The 17,708-nt window shown below is 34.3% G+C and overlaps 5 protein-coding genes across 5 annotated transcripts; 2 read left to right on the top strand and 3 right to left on the bottom strand.

Moving 5' to 3' along the window:
• Positions 1–5,622: 5,622 nt before the first annotated feature.
• LOC103846388 (30S ribosomal protein 3-2, chloroplastic) lies at positions 5,623–6,925 on the top strand. Its single transcript, XM_009123300.3, has 2 exons — positions 5,623–5,991; positions 6,519–6,925. Exons 1-2 carry the CDS (start codon positions 5,740–5,742, stop codon positions 6,804–6,806), a joined length of 540 nt encoding a protein of 179 aa, XP_009121548.1. The 5' UTR covers positions 5,623–5,739; the 3' UTR covers positions 6,807–6,925.
• On the bottom strand, positions 6,851–7,641 carry LOC103846389 (glucosamine 6-phosphate N-acetyltransferase). Its single transcript, XM_009123301.3, has one exon. The coding sequence runs from the start codon at positions 7,402–7,404 to the stop codon at positions 6,922–6,924; it is 483 nt and encodes a 160-aa protein (XP_009121549.1). The 5' UTR covers positions 7,405–7,641; the 3' UTR covers positions 6,851–6,921.
• A 136-nt stretch (positions 7,642–7,777) lies between these two features.
• Positions 7,778–9,211, bottom strand: LOC103846387 (WAS/WASL-interacting protein family member 3). Its single transcript, XM_009123299.3, has 2 exons — positions 8,879–9,211; positions 7,778–8,784 (listed from the first exon to the last, which is right to left on the bottom strand). Exons 1-2 carry the CDS (start codon positions 9,072–9,074, stop codon positions 7,910–7,912), a joined length of 1,071 nt encoding a protein of 356 aa, XP_009121547.2. The 5' UTR covers positions 9,075–9,211; the 3' UTR covers positions 7,778–7,909.
• Positions 9,212–11,051: 1,840 nt separating this feature from the next.
• On the top strand, positions 11,052–13,066 carry LOC103846386 (E3 ubiquitin-protein ligase At3g02290). Its single transcript, XM_009123298.3, has 5 exons — positions 11,052–11,346; positions 11,688–11,940; positions 12,025–12,484; positions 12,552–12,661; positions 12,774–13,066. Exons 2-5 carry the CDS (start codon positions 11,821–11,823, stop codon positions 12,798–12,800), a joined length of 717 nt encoding a protein of 238 aa, XP_009121546.1. The 5' UTR covers positions 11,052–11,346; positions 11,688–11,820; the 3' UTR covers positions 12,801–13,066.
• A 116-nt stretch (positions 13,067–13,182) lies between these two features.
• On the bottom strand, positions 13,183–15,852 carry LOC103846385 (developmental protein SEPALLATA 1). The gene is made up of 7 exons (XM_009123297.1): positions 15,316–15,852; positions 14,395–14,476; positions 14,240–14,301; positions 14,058–14,157; positions 13,873–13,956; positions 13,623–13,774; positions 13,183–13,508 (listed from the first exon to the last, which is right to left on the bottom strand). The coding sequence occupies exons 1-7, from the start codon at positions 15,498–15,500 to the stop codon at positions 13,415–13,417; spliced, it is 759 nt and encodes a 252-aa protein (XP_009121545.1). The 5' UTR covers positions 15,501–15,852; the 3' UTR covers positions 13,183–13,414.
• Between the last annotated feature and the right edge of the window lie 1,856 nt (positions 15,853–17,708).

The raw sequence follows: 17,708 nt of genomic DNA, 5'->3' as shown, positions 1-17,708 counted from the left end.
ATATGTTTATATTCGTATACATACATGCACGAATTGAAATAATTTAGAGAAAGCAACGAATCTGAATTTCGGTTGACCAAATACATTCAATCTATTTTAATCTAGTTTCGGTTTTTTTGATGGGGTCAGTCAACTAAATTAATTGGAAGTTAAGTAACAATTTTTCAGTTATAAATCTAAACCACATTAGCGATGTGTAACTTTTTCGGGAAACACAAACTAAGAGCTTGATTGGTTTTCCCGCTACCACCCGCAAACGCAGCTTTTGCGATTGGTAGCAGTTGACAGCGTTTCGAAACAATCATACAAACCGCTATAAATCGCTTCAAACCGCTCCAAACCTCTTAAAATCAAAAGCTGGTTCCAGCTAGCGTTTGCGGTTGCGGGCGGTTGCGGAAGGATAATTTTTTTTTCTTTTTTTTAAAAAAACCATATAAATACAAAAATAAAAATAAAAATAAAATTTTTAAAATGGAATTATAAAAATACTAAAATATATCTATTATATTTTAATTATTATAAAATTTTAAAATAAAAATATTTTCTATAATTTAAAAAATTTAAAACTATAACTTTGAAAATATAATTTACATATTTATTATAATATTATGATTTTTGATATTTTTATAATTATATAAAATGTAAATATTGTTAATTTATTATTTAACCGCTGCTGTATTTGGTAGTTAACCAGTCATAAGTATCCCGCAAACGCACCAATTTCTAACCGCAGAACCAGTCGTACAAATCTCTTAAAACCGCTAGAAACCGCAACCACCCGCATCCGCAAACGCCCGCAGCCGCAACCGCAACCGCTGCGTTTGAACCAGTCAGACCCTAATTCCCGTCCTTAAGCAAAACTAATCCACAAGTTAATAACTGTCAAAACTCAAAAACTATTAATAAATCAATTGAGATCATAAGATAATCGAATGTGTAAACCGGCTAGTTTTTGGCCCGGTCCAGACTCCTCGACCAGTCATTATTGTTAAGAAGTTGGAACCGAATTTATCTTATATGATTTTTATTATATATATACATTTTTCGAAAAATGGTATATTCTAGACTTGTGGATTTTTCGTTTTATGACAGAGATTCCAAAGTTATATAGAAAATAAATTAAAAAATAAATCAAAGTATGTCTACATATAAATAAATAAAGGGACCAACTCTATTGGTTGTTCACAGTTGTCATTTGTCAGTCCAAGCTAGATATCAAATACTTTTTTGACAATGATATCAAATACTTCGTGGAAGTGCAATATGGTTATTATTTTAAAGGAATGCGATGATTTTAATAAAATCCACAAAACTATATAACAACTTCCTATTATTTTCTGATAACTTATACAATATCTTGAACTAGCTTTGTTACCTTGATTTCAACCGAAGCATGGTATAAATCTTCTCCGGAGCCAAACGAATTATCATTTTAAACATTTATAATTTGAGATTTTTAAATGTGTATATTGGAGAAACATTTACTATAATTTTGAGAGAAGAAAAAAAATTGAACATATTATTTTTTTGCTCTTACAAATGGAATTTAAGTTTATCTCGGTATAAATGGATATAGAGATACTTATAGAAAACAAATGGATGAAAGCATAAGACTGGATTAATATGCTTCCTTTTGAAACAGAGTAAAAAAAATATGTAGAAACTGTTTTTTTTAAAACAGCCATCAATAAAACCAAATCAAGATGTTCTCAGCTTGATTTATTATGATTTTGAAATTTAATCACCATTTTGTCTTATATATGATGGTTTAAAAAATTGGTTAAGATTATGTTATACGTAATTATGGTTTAGAGGTGTAACATTAAAATTAACAAGCTATACATGTTCTAGCACATTGTCAAGGATCTCTTTAATAAAAATGCTAATACAAATTTCAGTTGTGCATCCAATACAATTATATTAAAATCGTGGTTTTTAACACTAGTGTAGATTCATTTTTTTTATAAAAGACTACTATCCAACAAATATCATAATAAATTTATTCAAAACTAAAGATAAAACAATAACTAAAGCATTCGATGAAAAAAACTAACCCTTCAATAAAAAAAAACTAAATTAAAACATTAGTTATATATTTTCAAATCGTTAGTAAATCAATTGCTAGACTTTTCATTTACTCTTATCAAACAGAAAATAAATCTATATCATTTTCTCTTGGCAACAATTTAATAATTTAATTAGTTCAGAAAAATAATATTAAATATATAGTTCACATAGAATAGTATATGAATATAAAGAGATAATTACATGCTAATAAATTTAAAAGTTAACAATTTTTAGCTTGTTACAAAAAAAAAAAAAACAATTTTTAGCTCTTCACAAATTTCTTGCCAACACACATTAACGAAAACTAAACCATGCATGTTAAGTGACTAAGGGCCTGACTGGTTTAACCGCAGCGGTTGCGGTTGCGGGAGTTTGCGGATGCGGGTGGTTGCGGTTTCTAGCGGTTTTAAGAGATTTGTACGACTGGTTCTGCGGTTAAAAATTTGTGCGTTTGCGGGATACTTATGACTGGTTAACTACCAAATGCAGCAGCTGTTAAATAATAAATTAATAATATTTACATTTTATACAATTATAAAAATATCAAAAATAATAATATTATAATAAATATAAAATATATATTTAGAAAGTTATAGTTTAATTTTTTAAAAAATAGAAAATATTTTTATTTTAAAGTTTTATAATATTAATTAAAATTTAATTGATATATTTTAGCATTTTTATAATTTCACTTTAATTTTTTTATTGAATTTTTTTATTTTTGTATTTATATTGTTTTGGAAAAAAAATAATTTTTTTATCCTCCCGCAAACGTCCGCAACCGCAAACGCTAGCTGGAACCAGCTTTTGAATTTATGAGGTTCAGAGCGATTTGGAGCGGTTTAGAGCGGTTTGAGCGATTGTTGCAAAACGCCAGCAACCGCTACTAACTGTAAAAGCTGCGTTTGCGGGTGGTAGCGGGAAAACCAGTCATACCCTAAGTGTAGCATTAATATTTCACAATTTTCTCAAAAAAACATTAATATTTCACAAGTGATGTACATATATTAATACACCCATATTTGTATTTGTCGTGGTATGGATGTGAGTTTAAGAAGGTATAGTATTATTGAGTTTAGTTTGTCGCTCACGTCGAAGTCTCATTATGAGATGCGATGTTTTAGAAAGCTTAAGAATCCACGAATTTATTAAGAAAATGAATATATAATAGTATATGATATTTTCTGTGACCAATGACCATATACATTTCCACCGACATCCGGCATTACATTGCTGTCGGACTTCATTATTTATTTTGCTAAGAAAAGAAATACATTTTCCAGTGGGAAATATACAGACTTTTAACATTTTCTATAAATATTTGCTGTAATCATCAATTTATGTCAGAAGTTAACAACAAAACAGAGAGAAAAACGTCTGATATTCATAGGTAAATTTAATACGGACTTCTATATATTTAAATGTAGCTAAAATTTGTAGTATATGTATATCACAAGTTTAATGCTCGATTACTTTAAGTAATGTTATGGACATGGACATCCAAGAAAAATCTAGAAAGGTGGTTTCTAAGTTATTGTGTTAACAGTTTCTTATCGATATTCAAAACTAAGGTAAGTATTAAGATTTAAGAAAATAACAAAAAAATCGACGTTTCTTTTCTATTTTTTGCTCGAAATAGGACAAATGTATTGTAAAGAAACCAAAATAAATGTGAAATTAGCAAGCCCTTTATCAAAAAAAAAAAAAATAAATGTGAAATTAGTTTTTTTAATGTTAAAAATGTGAAGATAGTTGAGGAGCGAATTGACTAATCAACATACTCGCGAAATAATGTGTCGGTGGCTCAGGAGTCTCAATTCTCAAGCCTATGCGTGCGCGTAGTATATGTCCAACCCAACGTGTGCATGGATTAGATTACTTTTTGTAATTATTTGAGTTTTTAGTATTTTAGTAGATTATATACAATGTCTACAGCCTATATAATATGTTGTGTATTACTAGATTTCTGTCTGCTTATTTTGTTTTACAGTAATGGTGGATTTATTGAATTTTTCACTTTTACAACAACAATTAAATCCTTCAAATCTCTTAAACGACTTATTCATTTCCTAATATAATCGCACAATATTTTTATGCACCTATTTCACATGTTAGGCGTAGCTGGTGTATTCGGCGGCTTCATATTTAGTGCTATATATGTTTCTTTGGTAACTTTTAGCAGACCCGTTTTTAGACATGTATTCAAGGAACATTTGCACAGGATCCAAAAATTTTTAAGCAAAATTTAGTTAAAAATTAGGGTCCTTTATTAAAATATTAAGGTCCGTTTTTATAGATTACATGTGAATTTTTATAAAGTGCACATGGCCTAGTAAAAACTTGAGACGGACCTTTTAGTTTGATCAAGGAAACCACAGAAAATAAATCTGTTAATAAAGATTATAGATTCGGTCAAGAAAAAGAAACTTACAACATTATAGCTGCTTACAGTTATTTTGGCAGATTGTTCTTCTTAGTTTCAACAATTCTCGTTAATAATTTAAATATGTCATCTGCTACTGGACTTGGACTTCCAGAAAATAAAAGAACGAAACGCCCAATTTAGTAGGATATTTTTGTCCAATTTGTATGTTTGGGTCTTAGAGGCCTTAAAATTTTAACCAGCGAATAAGGACCATAGGATTAATCCGACATCTTCTTCTTCTTCCTCTATTAGTGTTTATGATTTTAATCCTAAGGTTTTAGCAAACTCTTCGATTTTCTGCTCACCTCCTTTGCTCGTGATCCCACTCATTGATAGTTAGTCTGGATTTGATCGGACATTGATTAACAGTTGTGGTGAAGAAATCCTAATTTAGCATAGTTTTTAGACATACTACTCTGGTGAGTAATGAGGAAGCTCAAGTATCATGAGAAGAAGGTTCTGAAATTTATTAGAGGTTGAATGTCATCTGTTTTTTTTTCTCATTAGCTTTTCTATAGCGTTAATAAGTTCAAATATGGAACCATGCTTTTATGTCGCAAAAAAAAAAAAGATCCATTCTATTGATTCTACTCTGAAATGAGAAGACTTGTTTTGGTAATTGATAAGTGATGCTTATGATCGTGTATGTTGAAATGGCAGATACAACCTGGGAGTTATACCGACTAGGTAAAGCTTAGGCATTAACTGTTCGGTTACGAGTTTCGTCCTTCTGTAGGTAATAATGGTTTCTGCAGAGAGGCTTATTTGTTCTTTCTTCACTTGAGAGAGCATCAACGATCTCACTATTAATTGTGCAGGTGCAGGCTATCGACAGTCCTGGTTCACCTGAAGGTTCTTCAGTACAATGACAAATTGGATGACTACGACATGATCACTAACTTTAAAAAAAACTGTTATGGCCAATGTTAAGTATGATACTGCCACAATTGTTTTTATGTAACTTTTGAATATATTTGTGAGAGAAACTTTTAAAAGAAAAACATTTGAGCCACACAGAATTTTTTTATTTCTAATACAACTTTGTAAAATAACAGAAATTGCCTGAACCTATTTTCTGTTGGCATATTAAAACCCATTTTAAAATCGTGATATTTACATAACCGACGAACTCGCTTTTGGTCCAACCCGACCATAACTTAACCGGTTCAACCTGAAACTTTGTTAAACCTCTTATTTTCCTCTCACCGTCTCTCTCTTGGAAGTTGGAAGCTTCAGACGCAGCAGAAATGGCGGCTCAGTCGATTCATAATGCATATTTGGGGATCAGGATAGCTCCTTCAGCTTCTCAGAAACTCTCTCTGAAACCCATAGCTCATATCTCGCCACCAACGAAGCTCAAACCCTCTTCTCAGCCGTCGATTTCGTGCTCTACTTTAAGTCCAGGTCAAATTCCGGCCAGAGTATCCGGAATATTCGCATCTTCCTCTCCTAACTTCTCTCATGAACCGCCAGAATCTGACTCTCCGTCCCTTGGAAAGGTCAGTCATTGAACCAAAAATTGGGGTTTTAGCTTAGTTAGACAAAGCTGCAGTGTGTGAGAGGAAAAAGGTTTCACCTTTGAACCAAACAGATCTTATATATATTATCATTCTCCTTTATCACTATAATCCTTTGTTCCCATGAGATTCTTTTACCAAACAATTGCGTAAAGTTTGTTCCTTTTGAAGACCATGTCTGATTCAGACAGTCTGAACAGAACAAACCACCATAAGCTTATTATTGAACACTTTCAAAAAAAAATTGTAACTGATAAGTGGCTTGTGTGCATATTTGCACAATCGGATCTTATATATAACCTCCCTTTACGTTACTTCATTGTTAATTCTTTGAACACTTTCAAAATAAAATTGGGATGTATGGTTTTATAGGGCAGCCAGCTCAGTCTCACACTCAAACCTCAGTTTCTTGTGTTGCTTGATTCTAAACTTTGTTGTGAAAGATATGCTTATTGTTTTCTTCTTATTATATGTGCACTGAAACTAGACTTTTACTGTCTCAATTGCAGAAGAAGCTGCGTGTGGTGGTGAAACCCCTGGACAAACCAAGAGTGGTACTAAAGTTCGTGTGGATGCAAAAGGACATAGGAGTCGCACTAGACCAAACCGTACCAGGCTTCGGAACAATCCCACTCAGTCCCTACTACTTCTGGCCTAGGAAAGACGCTTGGGAAGAGCTCAAAACTTTGCTAGAAAGCAAGCCTTGGATCTCCGAGCTCCACCGCGTCTTCCTCCTCAACCAAGCTACAGACATCATCAACCTCTGGCAATCCAGCGGCGGAGACTTGTTGTCTTAAATCATAATAATCTCACTTCTCAAAGTCCAAACCTTTTAATCTTATTTTGTAACGGAATCAAGTTAAAGACACAGACTTTCATATTAAGACAAAAGCAAAAACAAGATGATCAGTTTCAATCGAAGTACTTAGACATCTGAATCCCTCTATTGAACATCCCACACTTCTCATAAAACACTTTCTTCTCCACGCTACAATCTAAAATCACCTTGTAACAACCCATCTCTCTGCTATGTTCCGTGAGAAACTCAACCACTCTCTTCCCGAGATGCTTCCCGCGAAACTCCGAGTCCACGACGACGTCCTCGATGTGTCCGACTTTCCCGCAGCTCCTCAGAAACTTCTTCTCTATCATCACGCTCCCTGTGGCCGCGAGTTTGCCGGAGGACTCGTCTTCGATCACGCAGATCAAGTGGTCGTCTCCGTACGAGCTGATCTCTTCGAATCGTCGATCGAATTCTTCGTCGGTGAGTGATCCGGCGACGGTGAGTTGACCGAGAAGCTCCATGTATCCCTTTCTCTTGTCGGAGATCTCCAGTCTTCGGATCTTGAATGTCGGATTCTCTTTGCCGGTGTCGGAGTTTGAAGCCTCCGCCATTGCAGATCGAATCGGAAGAGTTTTGACTGTTTGAGTTCTGATCAGATTCACTAATAAACGACCCACAAAGTAAGTTATAATTTGGAGTTAGTATCCAATCTTTATGTTAATTACAAAAGTTGCCTAATCTTTTAATTGAGCCAATCTAGTCCACTTGAGATTTTGATACAGTTTAAGAACTAAACTAATAAAGTAGCAAAAAGTAGCAATTCTGTAAAGGTATTCAAGTTTTATGATAGTTACACAAGTTGCCTAATCTCTTAATCAAGCCAAACTAGTCTATTTCAGATATACTTTTGATGTAATTATTAAAGTTTATGCTGTTTTTGTTGTTGTTGTTGTTATTTGATGTAGCTGAGAATTAGACAATTAATAGAAACCAGAAAATGAAACTCAGTGATATTATAGAGATTGAGATTACAACAAGCCAACAAGTGAAGATCCCGAGGAAAGAAAACGGAGATGATACATAGTTGGAAATGTGTGGAGAAAGGGACTTTTAAAACTAGGGCTGATGGTGGCTAGAGAAGGAAGATGAAGCCGGAGGGACTCCAGGGAAGATGGGAGGGAGGGGAATAGGGAAAGTAGGTGGCGGCGGTGAAGGGGGAGTTATGACCGGAACAGGTGGAAGAGTAGGAATTGACGGAATAGGAGGGATTAACCCGGTAGGAGGCGGTTGAAACGGTAGAGGTGGGAGAGGAAGAGTTGGTGGAGACGGAATGAGAGGGTTTGGAGGGATGATACCCGGCGGGTTTAGCGGGTTGGGAGGGAGGAGAGGCGGGTTAAGCGGGGTGGGAGGGAGGAGAGGCGTGACCGGGTTTGGAGGAAAGAAGAAATCAGGTTTTAGTACTTCGGTTTTCTTGTCATCCAAGGAACTTTCTTTCTTGTTATGCAAGGAAGGTTGTTTCTGTGGTGGCCCTGGAGGAAGAAGAGGAGGAAGTTGAGGAATAGGCAGGTTAGGGAGAGGGTTAACTATTGGGAGGTTTGGGAGAGGGGAAGGATTGTTTGGAACCGGGTCTTGGATCGGTGGAGGGAAAGCTGGATCCGGTAAAAGAGGCTTGGATCCACGTTTCTGGCTGCAGATCTCTGGTTGGTTCTCCGGTTTGAAAGTGAAGAACCCTGCAGAGAAAACCCTAGTGTTCTCTCCGTGTTTGCTTGATCTAAGGCGTTTGAGAGAAGTGGAAGTAGCGGAAGCAGCTATGGAACAATAAGGCTGTGAGCTACTTAGCAACTTCACGGAGCATCTCTTGATCTTCTTCACATGTTTGCTCACAGTGAACGGTAGTTTTGCTTTGAATTGGCCGTGCTCGTCTGTTTTCACCTCTTGTCTGAAACTCGGTTTAGAGTTCTCGTCAATACATTCCACTGCAACTACAGCACCTGCAACAAGATCCAACAAACTGACTTTAGCCGATCGAGATCTTAAACAAGAACCGGTGAAACACAATTAAGAAGAAAAAACAAACAAACAAACCTGGGATCAAGTGGTTGTGTGATTTCGAAAAGGCACCGTTGAAACAAGTGTCACAGTAGACAGTTCCTACTACAACCGCAGAAGAACGTGTCTTCTTGACAAGATGTTGATGTCCTTGAGACAAACCTCCATTGATAGAGATTCCTAAGAAAATCATAAGAGTAAACAAAACCGTGAAGGTCGTTGTTATCTCCATAGTTATCGAATAAGTCTCTCTCTATCTCTTTATTATGAAACAGAAAGTAATCGATGAAGGAGGGATTTATATAGAGTTGTTGTGTGAAGATGAGTGAGCCACAAAAAAAGATGAGATTGTAGCAAAAGCTTATCTCTTCGTTTTGTTAATGTGAATCATGGGAAAAATACAAGTCTAGCTTCCAAACTACAAAGCTACTATAGTGTCCTGTGACTAATATTTCTTATCTTTCTACAGCTCTAAAAGCTTAAATTATTGTAAGAAAATAGTAAGAGGTGAGAAAAAGACAACAAACAATATTTGGATTCATGTTCGCGTGTCGATTAGATTGATGCTTGCATGGTAATAGCTTCCCCACGTTATTATTTTTAATGAAATATAATTTTCCTAAAGATATAAATACAGATCATGGTAGTACGAAGAAAATATTGTTAGTTCAATTCCTTTTTATTAACAGCAAGCATTATGCATTTTAGCAAGCTTGGATCTAGATGATTACACAAGAATAACTCTAATGCAACAAATTACATGTTATATATGATCTGTTTATACTTTGTTTCATAATGCTATCAAGAAACAAGAATCTTTATATGTATTTTGTCCTAGCTTTGAAAGTGAAGAGTACAAACATTAACATATCAGCAACAGTCTAACAAGCAGATTTAAATATATCGAAATCATCCAATATTACAAACTAGATACAATATGCTTGTAATGTTGTTAAAGTTACACTTACACGTACCTACAAATACAATCTATTAACAAAAACATTCTTAGAAGAGTAGGGATTTTCACATATGATTTGATTTATACATGTGTTTTTTTAGATTTCGTGATATAGCTGTAACCAATGAGACTAGTGTGATAACTAGACTTGAGTAACTGTAGTTTTTTCTTTTCTTTAACAATGGAAACAAGAACTGGAATTTATGAAAGTGAAGCATTATGGGAATGAGAATGGGGAAGTGAATACAGTTGGAGAGTCTCTGTCGATTCACGAGACACAAAGGATGTCCACACAAACCATATAGTATATACCCAATTCTTACTACTGTCTTCTTGTGTGTATATAAATAATCATTCTTTTTTTTGGTAAAAATATAAAGAATAAATAATCATTCTTGATAAAGACAAGAGAATTCAATTCAGTAAAATAAATCAAAGAATGTGAATGTTCTTCTGGAGTTTTCGTTTTAATTCTTTTTACATCTGTTTAGTTTGTTTTTCACAGGACGCCGTATATGCTAAACCATCAGACATTCACGAGAAATGAATAAACAAAGGCACTGAAATGGATTATAGATCGACCACGGGATTGTGTAAAATGTATGAAAATGTTGACAAAATACACAATTAAGGGATCTTTTAATCAATTCACATGTTAAAGTAAAAATATATGTGGAAAAAGCATTTTAAATTCTTAACAGGACAAACATTTGTAACTTTAAAGATTAAAATTCAATCAAATACAGGACTACATATCGAATTAACCCAAAATGTAGGTAAACCTTGGTCTTACTCTTACCCATTCCATGATGTGGGCTGATTGACCAAAAAGCCCAACTGTTTGTTGAACATTAACCCATGATGATTTCCTGCCTTTGAATCTTGTTGTATACATTTCTAAAAATGTACTACACCACTATTCTCTAAATCATCAGTGAAAGCTAAAATGATGGACCTAAATTACAAAAGAAAGATTAAAAAGGGTAGAGATTAAAAAAAAAGTTGTGTTCAATCTTGATGTGGAAAGAATAACAATAATTTGCTTAGTAGCACTATTACAATTTACACAGCTGTTTATAGAATATATAATTAACACTATTACCATAGCGTCACTCAAGTGTTTATAGAATATATACATGCAAGTATTTGGAAAAAATGCAAAAACAAATCTTCAATTATGCACTTACAACCAAAAATAATTGCAACTTATTTAGAAGTCTGTTTGGCATTTTTCAATTAACTTTGTTTTGAAAAGAAAAACCATTTTGTTTAATAACTAAAGACTCCACACTCTAATGGCAGCCAGCAAGAAGGCCCACCCACCTTCTCACCAACTTCATCACACTCCTCCCTTTTTCTTCAATCCTTCTTCTCGCTGACGAATTGTTTCCTTTTTTTTTAAAAAAAAGATAAAAACTGAGGAAAATTCCTCCAATAAAGCTATTATAGTGCTTCTAACTTTTTTTAGTTTTGTTTTCAAAATTGGATTTGGGTCCGTTCTGTCTCTTTTCTTCCGTCGAGGCCGATCGAATTCGTTTTGTTAAAGGTATAGTCTTCGTCCCATTCCTCTGTTTTTTTCTTAAGAAAAAAAAAATGTTCTTCTGTGGATAATGAGCTCTGATGATCGATCCTGATTAGTCAACCATCGTGAGGACTCGGTTTAACCCCAAGTGGGTTATTTTTTTAATATTAATATGTTTCTCTGTTTTATTGAGTTTGTTAGGGATTTACCTAAATTAGATTTCAACTTTCAACTGTTTAATTTGCTTAATGCAAAACCTCGACTTTTCTTTTTTTTTGTTTGTCCAAAGGAACAACCTTTATGTGCTTAGTTAGTAAGTTCTTGCTAATTTATCAAATACACTCTCTTTTTTTCTTTGTGATCAGAATCATCAGATCATTCTACAATTTGGTGGAGGCTTAAGGAATTTCCCAAAAGTTTCAAACTTTATGGTTTTTTAGTAATTCTCAGTGTTGTGGGTGAGTTTCTTGGAGTTAACATTTCAAGAAAAGAAAAAAAATGGGATGTGTTTCTTCTTGCTTCCGGGTGGAAGACTATGAGGACTACACGAACCCAAGTAGTTCTATAAATAGAAACAACCCTTGCCCGAGATGTCTTGTTAACAGCTTACTTAACCTGGTAATGTTTCTCCTTTTTTTTCACAACTGCTAGTTTTTTTTTTAAAGTTGAGCTCTGAGTATTTGTTTCTCTGTCTCTTGGCAGTATATCACTTTGTTTAGAAGAAACGAAACAACCCGCTCTCTCCCATCCTCCTTACAAGCTACTACCACCACCACCACTGTATCCATAACTTCCTCTTCTTCCTATGATAACTTCATGTCTACCACCTTCCACTCTACTCCAAGGCCTCTGCCTTACGACGCTGATCCAGGCTTCTTCCGTTCACGGCTTGTCTCAAGACGCGATAAGGGTTCAAGTCATTCGCGTGAGGAAGCTGAGCCTTTGAGAAGTCATGATGCTGCTGATGTGGACTCTGAGTCTTTCTCAGTGGAAGGAAGCAAATGGGCTAGTAGTAAGCTTATGGTCTCTGGTGAAGATTCTAAAGATGACTTCTCTAAATTCACTCGGAGGATTGTTAAGTCGAAGTCAATGGATGCTGGTGGGAATGATGGTGTGTATGTAATGTCTGATGATGAAGATGTTTGTCCAACGTGTCTTGAAGGTATTCATTTTCTTCTTCCGTAAATGCATTTGAAGGGAAGCTAAGTATCGGATCTTTTTTTGTGCAGAGTACACATCAGAGAACCCGAAGATTGTTACAAAGTGTTCTCACCATTTCCACCTCGGTTGCATTTATGAGTGGATGGAGAGAAGCGAGGACTGCCCTGTTTGTGGGAAGGTAATAGAGCTAATCATTCTTCATGAAACTCTGAACATTTGCATTGTTTTGTCAATGCAAGTTTGATTAAATAATAAGTTCCCTCTGCTGTGTTTCTGTCTCATTCTCTCAGGTGATGGAGTTCAACGAAACACCGTGAGTGATCATCACTGATCTTGTCTAGACTGAAAAGAGGGGGAGATCAACAAGGGAACACAGAGATGTGCAAATTGCTTTGATCTGTAAATTACTGTTTTATTAACAACATTTTGTGTGTATATATATTGACCAAAAAATGAAGACATGTAAGCTCTGCAAAGTTAGATTATTGAGTTCTGAGGAAACACTCACAACAACAACAACAAAAGACACAGAAATCTGATGTTCTACACTGTTCTGTCCAAGGAAGCATTAAACTTTTTTACATCATCTTGTATGAACCCTTTTATTAATGTGTGACGGTTTATAATTTAGTTTACATTCAAGGAGAGGTCCCAAGATTGTAATCTACAATGTTCGCCTTCGCCATTAGATTTGTGCAGTACTTAAGTAATTAGATTCAAAAGGTAAAACAAGTTCCACACATTTCAATCCTTAAATATGTAGCAAGGTTTCCCAAAAGACACTTAAGTCCTGCCAGATCCTTAGGACATTATACATAGCCACTTTCTTATGTATATAAATCCAAGTCTGGTGTCTATACTACTATTTATTATTTTAAAACAGATCTTTTGTTTGGTGAGGTTGATCACATTGACTCTCATAATGTGACACTCAGAGCATCCAGCCTGGGATGTAACCGTTTCCTGGCTGCGCCTGAGCTTGTGTTGTTGCAGTTATCTGCTCCGAGCCTACTGGATTGTCATACCTGTTATCATCATCATCATATCACGTAAATTATATGGTCCTCTTAATACCAAGAAACTAAAGAACCTCAAACAAAGACAAATCTTAGTAGCGAAGTAGACAAGCATGCATTTACCCTATCTGCAGTGTAGGATTGCATTCAAGAGGCTGGAATAGTCCTTGAGGCTGAGCTTGGTGATGATGCTCGTACGGAACATTCTGTTCATTGCCTTCCCATCCTCCTCCTCCTCCCATATGATGACTTCTCACACCAATCATATCATCCAGCTAATTAAAAAAAATTTACACCAAAATGTTAATAACTTCAAAGGCTGTGAAATATATTGATACCAGTAACAGGATCTAATTCATCAAAATGCATTTACCTTTATTGTCAAAGCTCTATTGGTTTCAAGCAACATTTGCTCTTTGCTTTGAAGATCAGAGAGCTGGTCAAGCATGTACTGTGTCTGCAATAGTATTCATAATGAAACAAAAAAAAAACATTAATTTCACTACACAAATCTCATTTGAATCATTCAATGTCTATAAATAGCTTTATGGATATGACCTTGATGGAGCGAACTTGCTTGAGAGATCCATCTAGTTGACGCTCAAGCTGCTCTAGTTCCTTTGAGTTGAGAGGTCCTAAATCCTCCCCAAGAAGATTCCTTGCACCAACACAAATACACTAATATGAACGACATGTGTGTATATATAAAGAGAGATAGAGAGAGAGAGAGAGATCTCTACCTTTGCTGGCGCTGAAGGCTCTCATACCTACCCTTAAGCTTCAGATACTCTCTGTAGCTATTCTGAAACTCCCAAGGAAAAAAAAACAAATTCATTAAAAGGAACTTTCTTGAAAATGATGTGATTTATAAACCTAAAATATATAAAGAGCACACCTCAAGTTCTTTGGCAGGTTTGTTGTTGACTTCAATAGAACCATAACTGCATTTCTGGTACCGTTCCAGTGTCTTGATCATGCTGAAACGAAAACCACACAAGTTAAATTAAGAGGATAAGAATTTTGTAATCAAAGAAGAAGATCATATACTTGACAGAATATGACACAAACCTAACCTCATCATCAATAATCAGACACGTTAGCTAGCTTGTCTTTATAATATCCACATACTTTGAGCTCTTAACTTTTTAATCAAGATTTTTCCTATCATACTTAAAGATTATCTTTCCTATCAAATTTAAAGATTATCCTCATATGTACTAATTAACACATGGATTTTTTTTCGTTTGAGTTCTGCGATCCACACATGGAAATAATATTTTCAACAATTATATTTTGGTTATCCTTTAATGTAATTAGACCATTTCAATATATAAAACATATACACACAAAACGAAAGAAAACAATTTTTTTAAAGAAAAGAACTTTCATAGAAATATACACACACGTTTTAAGTTTTAACCACCATAAAGTATGAACTAACAGTCGGTTAATGCATGGAACCATATATTATCATTCTACGTTGGATCCTTATTTCCATAGAGATCTGTGTTTACAACTTTTAAGTTAATTTCTAATCACGCACACACATATATATTTATATAAAACATAAATTGATTGCAAACTCTTCTCATCAGCTAATTAATATTTGACAAAAATATAACAAAAAAAAAAGAGATCAGATCTTAAATTTTCAAGATGTCATAATATTACGAATCAAGAAATCTAATAAAGCTCAACACTTTCATAGACATCAAGATCGTGTGATATATCCCAACAGACAAAGATCTATGCTCAGATCTAGCAAAAACCAATGAAAAAAAGTTAAAAAATGAGAGAGAGAGGGAAAGTGATTTACTTTGAGGAGCTGCAAAACTCATAGAGCTTGCCACGGTTGGAGAAGATGATGAGAGCCACCTCAGCATCGCAAAGAACAGACAACTCGTAAGCTTTCTTTAACAGACCGTTCCTACGTTTAGCAAACGTTACTTGTCTGTTGATTTTGTTCTCTATTCTCTTCAGCTCTACTCTTCCCCTTCCCATTTTTTCTTTGTTTCCTCTTTTACACACACAAATATATATATCGATATGTGATGTCTTATCTATATTCAGACACACAAAAACATGACTCGGGTATCTCTTTTTCTGAGGAAAGATCTGATCTTTAAGGTCTGGAGAAGTGATTTGAGAGAGAAAAAAAAATTAACCCTAAGTTTCAAGAACAAGAAACTGTAAGGTAGAAGAAGAAGAAAGAAGAACCTTTTGAGTTTAGGGTTCTTTGTTTTTGGAAGTGTGTGGAGGTGGTTGTGAGCCTAATTGAAGTTTCTTTTGAAGAATAGAATCTAGTGGGAGTAGAAGATAAGAAACTTGTGAAGCTGAGGTTAGGGTTTGGTGTGTTGCATTTCAAGCCATCTCTTCTTTGACAAAGATAAAACCATCCACACGCTCTCTCTAGGCGCGTGGTTCAGCTTGATTTACTTGCATTCAATTTTTTTTTTACCTTCTCAATCGATTTATTACCAAATTGATGGGTAATTTTTAACTTGTAGGGAATATTTTGGAGTTGTAATTTATTTAATTTAGAAAAAAATATATGTGTGCTTCTCTTCAGGTAGAATTCATGCCTATATGCATATATATGTTGTTGTCTACTGTTTTAGGTGTATATGCCTGACATTATACAAAAATATCTAAACATATTGTTTCTTAAGAACTCTATGTTTATATCATAATAACAAATCGTTTATGTTTTGTTAAATGTGATGAAACAACCTTTTTAGAAAACGTATCACTTATGATGTTTGACTCGTAACTAAACACATGCGGCTTAAAGGTCGATTATCACATCTATAAGTCAATTTTTTTAATATATGTTAAGAAAATTGGTATAGTTTATACATACTCGTGGTCGATGCATTATGTGTGTATATAAATTGAAGTTACACTCTTACGTGGTGACTAAATACGTATGTATAAAGAGATACTAGCTAGGAAAATATGTTTACAAATTTACTGTCATTGTTGTTACTTGATGGTTTAAACTTAATTTATAAATGAAGAATAGTCATATCCAATAAGAAATCGACACGTGAAAACCCATTTTAAGGTAGTAGATATTTTTCTGCTGCTTCTGAAAACAACCAGAAAATGATATGATACGTTGCTTTCATTTACTGCATTAGTTTGGAAAACAAAAAAATTAAAGGTATATTCACAATATCACGCGCATCATATTCATATCTACTACAACTTGCGCACTTATGCTTTACTTTTGTTTTCAAGTTATGATTATGAAGTTGCGAGCGAGCCTACGACCGGTTAAAAACTTGGGAATAAAAAGTTGTTTGGAAAAGTTTTAGTTATTAGGGCATCATTATTGCAAGTCCTTGTGCTTAGGTCCTTAATACATATATATGTATATGTATATATTATATATGCGTATATAATTGTGGGTTAAGGACTTTACGGAAACCCAAACCGAAAGTCTCTTAATTAAGAAACTTTCGGCTTGGGTTTCCGTAAAGTCCTTAACCCACAATTATATACGCATATATAATATATACATATACATATATATATATTAAGGACCTAAGCACAAGGACTTGCAATAATGATGCCCTTAGACTCGTTTAGGCCAAGAACAAGATAGATAGAAAAATGTGAGCTTTGGAAAGTAAACTAGCAAATAATCGTATTAAAGGCAAGCTCAAGCCGTCGCTGTACAGTTCAGAAGTCATACTATGAAATGCAGTGCATACTCAAGATGCCTGTGTGAAATTGCATGGATATGCAAGTAATATTTGCTTATTTTACTTCTTAATTAGCGCGATTTTTACCATAGCTTATGCTAGCTAGTGCACATTTATCATGACGCTTTTTTTGTAAAATTATCAAGTGCGGATTGTCATTCATATGTTCTTTAATTACATAGCATGAAAGTCTTGGTCTTTATGTATTTTCAAAAAAAAAATTGAGGTTAGTTTTCATGTATATATGAACATTATATCAATGCATGCATCTTCTAAAATTCTAATACAACACTAGAAACTCTGTGTGATAATATGTCGGTAATGGAGCTAAATTCTAACAAGAGGACAGAATATACATATGGTTTTGCGGTAATGGAGCTAAATTTTAACAAGAGGACATAATATACATATGGTTTTCCTATATTAAATTTCTCCTTGATTATATAGTCGCTGTCAAAGTTCCAAAACGTCAATTAAATGAAGTGTACGCGTCTTTTGTTAA

The sequence above is a fragment of the Brassica rapa genome, chromosome A10 (assembly GCF_000309985.2).
Source record: "Brassica rapa cultivar Chiifu-401-42 chromosome A10, CAAS_Brap_v3.01, whole genome shotgun sequence".
Taxonomy (NCBI): Eukaryota; Viridiplantae; Streptophyta; class Magnoliopsida; order Brassicales; family Brassicaceae; genus Brassica; species Brassica rapa.
The sequence above is the reverse complement of the archived record's forward strand: the minus strand, read 5'-3'. Positions and strand labels throughout refer to the sequence as shown.